The sequence below is a fragment of the Leptopilina heterotoma genome, unplaced genomic scaffold (genome assembly GCF_015476425.1).
Source record: "Leptopilina heterotoma isolate Lh14 unplaced genomic scaffold, ASM1547642v1 Lhet_83, whole genome shotgun sequence".
In the NCBI taxonomy this organism is placed as follows: Eukaryota; Metazoa; Arthropoda; class Insecta; order Hymenoptera; family Figitidae; genus Leptopilina; species Leptopilina heterotoma.
This window is the reverse complement of record NW_025111188.1, coordinates 70,228-78,609: the sequence shown is the minus strand read 5'-3', so window position 1 is coordinate 78,609 and position 8,382 is coordinate 70,228. Positions and strand designations below refer to the sequence as shown.

Genomic DNA, 8,382 nt, shown 5'->3' with positions numbered 1-8,382 from the left:
TTTTACTTGAAAAATTGTGAATTCTGAATCGTTAATGAAGATTATCTTTAGATTATTAGTAAACATTTTTATGTGAAATTGAAAGTGAAAATATTTTCAGTGAATGTGAAATTAAAAATATTTTCAGTGAATGTAAAAGTCAGAAATTTTAACTAAGTGCAAATTTTTTTGACTGAAAGTGAAAGTTACATGAACACACCACTGATGCAAAGTAAAATTTTCTAAAAAAAAAAATTCCTTTTATTAGAATTTCTTGTGTCTATTTTAAAATATTAAAAAAAAAGAAATAATTTATATTTTATTTATGGAAATATTTTGATTCTACTATATATATGTATATTTTTGAGGAGAAACTTTATAATAGAAGTCGGTTTTTTAATTTTAAATTTTCATTTCATGCATGATAAGATAAACAAGAGTTGTTTGAAAGTGTAGTAGGAGTAAACAACGCACTATGTTAAAATAGGTGTCAAAAGACAATTACATAATTATCTTTTGACATCAGTGAGTTATGTACCTTGGAAATGAAAGATTAAAAATGGTTACAGTTTACTCATTTTGTTTCTATACTCTCTTTGTAATAAGTTCATCTTCAGTAATGTTTCATTTCTATTAAGTGAAAAAGAAAAACAGTTTTTAATTCAGTTCAAGTTTTTTTCCACATTTTGAGAAAAATGCTTTTTATATAAAAATTTTAATTTCATTTCAAAAATATGAATTGCAATTATCAACAAGTCTCCGCTAATGATGCACTGGAAGGAGATAAATCGAAGTCTCGAAATAATATTCTACAATTCACTGCAACAATTAGCGGTAAATATTTAATGAAATTTTTTAATTTTTCTTTTTTTTATTGTTTTTAATATTTTAAAAAAAATTAATTAAAAATTAATTTAAAAAAAAATATTTAAAAAAAATTTATTTTCAAAAAGACAATTATATTTGTTTGAAATTATTAAAACATTAGCAAGCAATAAATTTTTATATTAAAAATTTAACAATTTTTTATTTAAAAAAAAGAAAAGTTTTTTCTGAAACAGCGATAAGTTTCTGTGAACGAACTAAAATTGTAATCAAAAGAACTAAAAAAGTCAATAATAGAAAAAATATTATGATTTCACTGTACTGTTAAAAAAATAAAATTTATTTATTTTCAAAAAATATGAGTATTTTCTATTTGTTGATTGAAATAAAAAAATTTGGTTTCAAGAAAAATTTTAAAAATAGTTAAAATTGTTTCAACAAATAAATTTTTTTTCACTCGTTCGAAAATTTTTGTTTATTTTTTTTTTCAATGAATTGCAAAAGGCGTCTAATTAGTAACAAAACGTTTACGAGATTCTTCCGATTCATTTCATTGATTGATATAAAGCGACAGCTTAATGGTCGTTTCATGACATTCATAAGGGTGACGAATGGAATGGATTGAAATCTCTATTAGAGCTAAAAGTACCCAGATAGCAAAATCACTTTCATCAGATTTCTAGAATTTTTAGCTTTTGACCCCAATATACTTTTATAGCTGTCTGAAAATTTTTGGCGAATTTTTTAAATCGATAAATTTTAATACAATTTTTTTTTCAGGCATTTTTCTTTAGTCAGAATTTGAGGTCACATTTTGAAAATTTTGATATTTTGACCATAATTCTGAGTGAAACCGAATAATTTCTATTATTTCTTGTTACAATTAAAAGAATTTTTTATAAAATTCAATCAAATTCTTAATTTCAAACGATGCAATAATTTTCAAAAATTTTTAGTTTGTATTCTAACAATTGGAAATGGAACAGTTGACTCGTGGACATCACCAGCACTTCCATTTTTAACCAGCAATAATTCAGCATTTCCAGTGACAGATCTCGAAGGCTCATGGATTGCATCAACATCAGATCTTGGTTCAGCAACCGGAAATCTATTAACACCAATATTCTCCTCTTTTTTGGGTAGAAAAAATTCCCTATTAATATTCGCCACAATGGAAGTTATTGCATGGACAATGATAATATCAGCAAAAAATATAACAATGCTCTACGCGGCACGTTTTATTAGCGGTGTTGCTTGCACATTGGCAATAAGTTTCACAGTAATGTACGTGGGTGAAATTGCCGGCAAGGAAATAAGGGGAATTTTATTATTAATCGTTCGTGTCTCGACACAATTGGGAAGTTTATTTGTCAAAAGTGTTGGCGCTTATCTCACCTATCAAATGATGAATGTATCAATGATTATTATTTTAGTACCATTTTTTCTCACATTTATATTCGTACCCGAGAGTCCGTATTATTTGTTAATTAAAAATCGTCACGACGAGGCGAGACGAACGCTTATTAAATTAAAGGGAACGAATGATAAGGAATTAATTGATTTGGAAATTTTGCGTGTGAAAGAAACGGTGAGTGAGACGAGAGAAAATGAAAAATGGGCATTGTGGGATTTATTTTTCATTAGTGGGAATAGAAAGAGTTTTTTTATTGTTCTACTTGTATGGTGGACGAAATTTTTATCAGGCGATACTTCAATTGATGCTTATACGCAGGAGATATTTGAGTATAGTGATTTTTTTCTATCGGCGAAATATTCGGCAATTATCTACGCGGCTATTACGGTTGCGACACCATTATTGGTTACTAAAGTTATCGAAAGGGCGGGAAGACGAAAAGTATTTCTTATTTCGGGAATATTTTCCACTATTGGACTAACGATTGTGGGTATTTTCTTTTTTGTTAAATTTTACCTGAAAATTAATACAACAGCGTTTAGTTGGATACCGTTTGTTTTTTTGATGTTCTATAATGTTGCTTCGAATTCTGGTAGTATTACTTATGTGATAACGGGTGAAATGTTTGCCCTTAATGTTAAGGAAACGGCAATGATGTGCGTTACACTGACCAATGATTTGCTGGCATTTTTCGTTAAAGTCATTTTTCAATGGATGAATAATTCTGCTGGTGTTTATACAACTTTTTGGATGTACGCATTTTTTAGTCTCGTTGGCTCGAGTCTTTTTTTTCTCCTAGCCCCTGAAACGAAGGGCAAAACATTGGAGGAGATTCAGGATATTTTACATTCGAAGAAAAAGAGAAAAACAGAGGCAAAAGCTTCGAATACAGAAGATGAAGATTTGTAAATAAAAATAATTTCTACTTTTGTACAAATTTCCCCATTTTTATTGTAAATTATTGTAAATGTTGTAGATAGAAGATTTACTGTAAATTTAATTCAATTTAAAAAATAAAATAAAACATTACTATTAATTATTAAAGAACAGTCCAGCATTATTAGAGAATAATAGTATAATAGTAATAATAAAGACAGAAAATCTAATACTAAACCATTTTCTGGGAAATTGAGGTTAACTTCAATAGACCGTGAAAATATATCGAGAATATGAGACAAATATTAGAATTTTTTCTACTTTTGAATTTTTAATTATAACCAAGAATGCGCCAGGTTATTTTTAAATAAAAATTTGTAAATATTTGATTACTATTGAATTGTACTTTTAATAATAAAACAAGAGTTAAATGTTCAAGAGACACTGCCAGACACTACGAAGGAGCAGACTACGTATCGATATTATCGATAGTTAAATCGATATCCAATCAAAGGCGCGCTTTTTAAAACACTAAATCTTTCAATAAATAAAAAAATCTTATTATTTACCTACTTTCACAACATTATTATTATTTCAATAAATAAAAATTGAATATATTTGAATTAATTTCTATTATTTAAACTATTTTTTTATTTTCTTTAATTTACCAAAACAAAAATATTTAATTTACTGAAAAAAAATTTAATTTACTAAAAAAATATTTACCTTTAAAAAATCATTTAACTATAAAAAAGTATTTATAACATTTTTGCTGGTAATTTTTATTTTTTTCGACATAAGACTTTTTAAAAAAAGTATTTTAATTTCAATTATTCCGTTTTTATGGAAATGGAGTGAAAAAATCCATTTTTGGCATTTTGAATGCTAAGAGTGTTCGACTTTGCTTTGCGAGAGTAAGGCAGCTGTCTGAATAATGACTGGGACACACAAACGGTCATATAGGGTCGATTTGCAGCTGTCAGGGGTTTCAAATGGTGGGGGATTCATGGCACGCGACAACACTGCATCCCTCTGTCACCCCCATAACATTCACTTTTCTCTACTGCATTCTCCGTTTTATTAACGGTCAGTTCAGATTCATTTTCGTTACACTCAACATTATTCTAGTCATTTTATTAATTTTTCGGGTTTTTTTTGCATGTAAATATAATTTTTTTTTAGTATAAATTATTTTTTTTTCTTAATAAAAAATAGTTTTCTTGTTAATAAAAAAAATAATTTTTTATTATTTTTTTGTTCAGTTTGCAAATTGAGGAAAAAATAATATTTTATTTGTGGTGCATCGTCAAAATAGTGAAAAGAGAAAATTTTGACAAAAAAAAATAGTTATTTTAAAGAGTTAAGTTTATATACTCCTTGGAAAAATTGTAATTTTTCCTGCTATTCCTGAGGTGAGTTTTTATTTAAAGTTTTCGAAAAAAACGCAATTGTTCTTTTCTTAATTAAAACTTGTTCAATTTTTATTTAACTTAAATTTTACTTAATATTAAATTAAAATTTTTATTTTACTTAGTATTTCTATGTTTTTGATGGTATTTTATATTTAAAGGAATTTATAATTGTATAATTTTTATGTATAAAATATTCTTTGCAACAAATCAGAAAAATGACAAAAGTCCTCTCATAAGGAGTAACTTTATAAAAAATAAAGAAATATTCCCCGACCCCAAGAATTAATTTTATAAAAATTTAAATAATATTTTTCTCTCATTAGTATTAATTTTATAATAAATAAAAAAATATTCCCCCCTATAGATTAATTTTTATAATAAATTAAGTAATATACCCCCCCCCCCTAAGGATTAATTTTATAAAAAATTATAAAATATTTTTCGCGCATAAAGATTAATTTTATAAAAAAAAATAGGATTAATTTTACAGAAAATTAAAAAATATTTTTTCCCCATAAGGATTAATTTATATTTTAAAATATTTATGTTTGCATTGCAGTTCAATTCAACAGAGGAGAATTATTAAGTTTTTTACAAGGAATAATTTCTAAAAATGAAGAGATCTTCTTCTGTAAGAAAAATAATGTTTTTTTCCATTTATTATTACCAACCAAAAAATGCAAATAGTGAAAACTAACATATAATTTTTGTGTATTCTAGGCTCCTTGTTTAGCGGAAGAAACGGAGGATTCAAAAAGGATAAAAAGAGAAGAAAGTTCACTGGAAAATGTAATTAAAATTTTTTTAAATAATTATTTTTAGTCATTAGGAATATTTTTAATTGTTTTTTTTTTGTCTTGCAGTTAAAGTGAAACTATAATTCTAGTAAATTTTTTCGTTTTATTTTTCATTACAAAATTAAATTGAAAACTGTATTTACAATAATTTTTATTTCTTAATTTTTTTTGTAAATAATTTTTAACTACCTAATAAAAAAAATATGTAAATTTCCAAATTCTATATTATTTATTAAAATAATAATTTACTTAAAAATTTAATTTTTCTATGTATTACACTGGGAAATAAAAATTTAGTTGATTCAGATAACCGATTAATTGACTATTATCAATTAAATATTTAATTGAATGAAATAATATTTATTGAAATCAATTAAATGGTATTTCAACCAATAATTTCAGTATTTGAAGCAAATATGAATTGAACCATTTAATTGACTCCAATAAATATTATTTGATTCAAGTAAATATTTAATTGATAATAGTCAATCAATCGGTTATTTGAATCAACTAAATTTTTATTTCAATGTATAATTAAAATACAATAAATAATATTTTATTTAAAATAAATAAAATAAATAAAATAAATAAAATAAATAAAATAAATAAAATAAATAAAATAAATAAAATAAATAAATAAATAAAATAAAATAAATAAAATAAATAAAATAAATAAATAAATAAATAAATAAAATAAATAAAATAAATAAAATAAATAAAATAAATAAAATAAATAAAATAAATAAATAATAAATAAATAAATAAATAAAATAAATAAAATAAATAAATAAATAAATAAATAAAATAAATAAAATAAATAATTGCTAATTTTAGTTTTATTTAAAATTCTTTGTTGAAAAGTTATAAATATATTTCTTTCAGGGACCAAGTAGTCGAGAGTATTTACAACTGGCACTCACCAAAGTTCTCGAATTACAAAGTCAAATTAAACAAGACACCTATGTTTCAGACAAAACCAGCGACTTAGGTAAAATACGAATCTACCTAAAAAAATTTCAATTTATCGAAATCAATTTAAATCGAATTATCATTATTATTTATTTATTATTAAAATTAAAATTAAAATGCCAACATTAAAATAAATTTTTTTAAAAAATTAAAAATTAAAAACTACTTATTAAAAATATATAAATTTCAAAATTCGATATTATTTACTAAAATAGTAATTTACTTAATAATTTACTTATAAATTAAATATTAATATTTACAATATTTTAAAATATAATATTTTTATAATATTTTTAAATAATAAAAAAGAAGAAAATTTATAAAATAAAAGAAAACTTTCTTCAACAGATGATTCGGATAATGAAGAGGATATTTATAAAGAAGTTATTTTAAAAGTTTTCAAGGATCTTCCAGGTACATCGAGAAGTGAGAATTCTATGATTGAAAATGCCATTAAAGCAAGACATCTAGAACTTGACGCAATTCAAAGTAAAAGCATTCAGTTAAGCGGATATGATACGTGTCGTCGAGTGGCAGTCGATTTTATGAAAAATGTTGTCAAATACACGCCAAAGGTGAAAAACGACGATGCAGGACATTCAATATATTCACGAGACGATGTTAGAACGTCTCATTATAGAAGGGGACGACTACTCATCGAAAATGGAAATTCCAGTCAATTAACAACTAATCAAAGACAAGAAACTCTATCATCAGATTATGAAATAAGGATGAGAATGCTTACGGGTTTGGATCTTCATCTTGCCATTAAACAGAGAGATTACACTGCCAGATTAATGAGATACTAAACAAATTAAATTGTTTAGAATTTATTCTCGATTTATATATTTTCTAGTCTCTAGCTTTTAATTTATATTTTCTAGTCTTTAGCTTTTAATTATTTCCATTTTCTCTAGTCTTTAGCTTTTAGTTTATATTTTCTAGTCTATTTTCTAGTTTTTATTTTTTAATTTTTAATTTTTTAGTTTATTTTCTAGTCTATTTTCTAATCTTTATTTTTTAGTCTTTTTTCTTCGCTCAAATTTTCTAAGGATATCAAATTGAGACAAAAAAAAAACGTATCAAAATGTTGCTTCGCAACTATTTTGATACATTTTTTTTGTCTCAATTTGAAATCCTAAGAAAATCTGTGTCTATAAAAAATACAAGATTCAAACTTTAAATTTTCTATATTTAATTATAGAAAAAAAAGAATTTTCCCCAAAAGAAAATTTTCCCCTTTCCATAAAGAAATAGAATTTTCATTTTCTGTTCTTTAATATTTTATAAAAAAAAAAAAATTGTATCCTAACGAATTTTTCTAGTCGAATGAACAGAAATTTTTTCTTCATTTTCATCTAGTCACATTGTAGAATTATATATTTATAATTTATATACAAAAAAAAAATCTGCGTGTATTTATTAAATATCGACAATAAAATATTATTTATTCGAAAAATTAATTTAACCAGAAAAATTTAATTATTCAAAAATTCCTCATTGAGCGTAGAGAATAATTTTAATATCTTTGAATACAGAAATAAATCTAATAAAAATGAGTTTTTAACGAAATATAATGAAACAATTTATAAGACTCAGTTTTTGAAAAATATTGCAATGTAATTTTAAGCAAATAATTGAATTTCTTTAAAGAATTTTTGTAGGACCAATTTAACAGAAAATAATTTTTTGTTTGAATTTTAATAAAAAATGTTGAACATGATTATTATCTCCAAAGTGTTAAAAATAATTCTAAAAAATTTTTAATGTTATTATTTTTTGTACGTATTAGAAATAATTAAATTTCTAAAGGTTTTTCATTGAAATTATATGAAATTTTAATTCCTGTCAAGAAATAAAGGAGAATAAGTTTTTAATTTTTTTTTTAACAGAAAGTATTGAAGCTTTGAATAATTTCATTTAGAAAAATTCCGAAAAAATTTGTTTCTTGAAAAAATGTAATTAACATTTTTTTTAAATAATTGTCTTTCAGAAAATAATTTTAAAAAATTGAAAGAATTGAAAATTTTGTCAAATTCAATTGAAATAAATTATATTTGCTTACTTCGAAAAATTATTTTGAAATATAATCGTATTTTCGAAGAATTCT

The 8,382-nt window shown here is 23.4% G+C and overlaps 2 protein-coding genes across 2 annotated transcripts; both read left to right on the top strand.

Annotated features, from left to right (window-relative positions):
• Positions 1-536: 536 nt before the first annotated feature.
• On the top strand, positions 537-3,441 carry LOC122511463 (facilitated trehalose transporter Tret1-like). Its single transcript, XM_043626688.1, has 2 exons — positions 537-813; positions 1,761-3,441. The coding sequence occupies exons 1-2, from the start codon at positions 714-716 to the stop codon at positions 3,125-3,127; spliced, it is 1,467 nt and encodes a 488-aa protein (XP_043482623.1). The 5' UTR covers positions 537-713; the 3' UTR covers positions 3,128-3,441.
• An 838-nt stretch (positions 3,442-4,279) lies between these two features.
• Positions 4,280-7,180, top strand: LOC122511506. Its single transcript, XM_043626794.1, has 5 exons — positions 4,280-4,506; positions 5,066-5,137; positions 5,227-5,295; positions 6,186-6,291; positions 6,621-7,180. The coding sequence occupies exons 2-5, from the start codon at positions 5,120-5,122 to the stop codon at positions 7,079-7,081; spliced, it is 654 nt and encodes a 217-aa protein (XP_043482729.1). The 5' UTR covers positions 4,280-4,506; positions 5,066-5,119; the 3' UTR covers positions 7,082-7,180.
• The last annotated feature ends 1,202 nt before the right edge of the window (positions 7,181-8,382 follow it).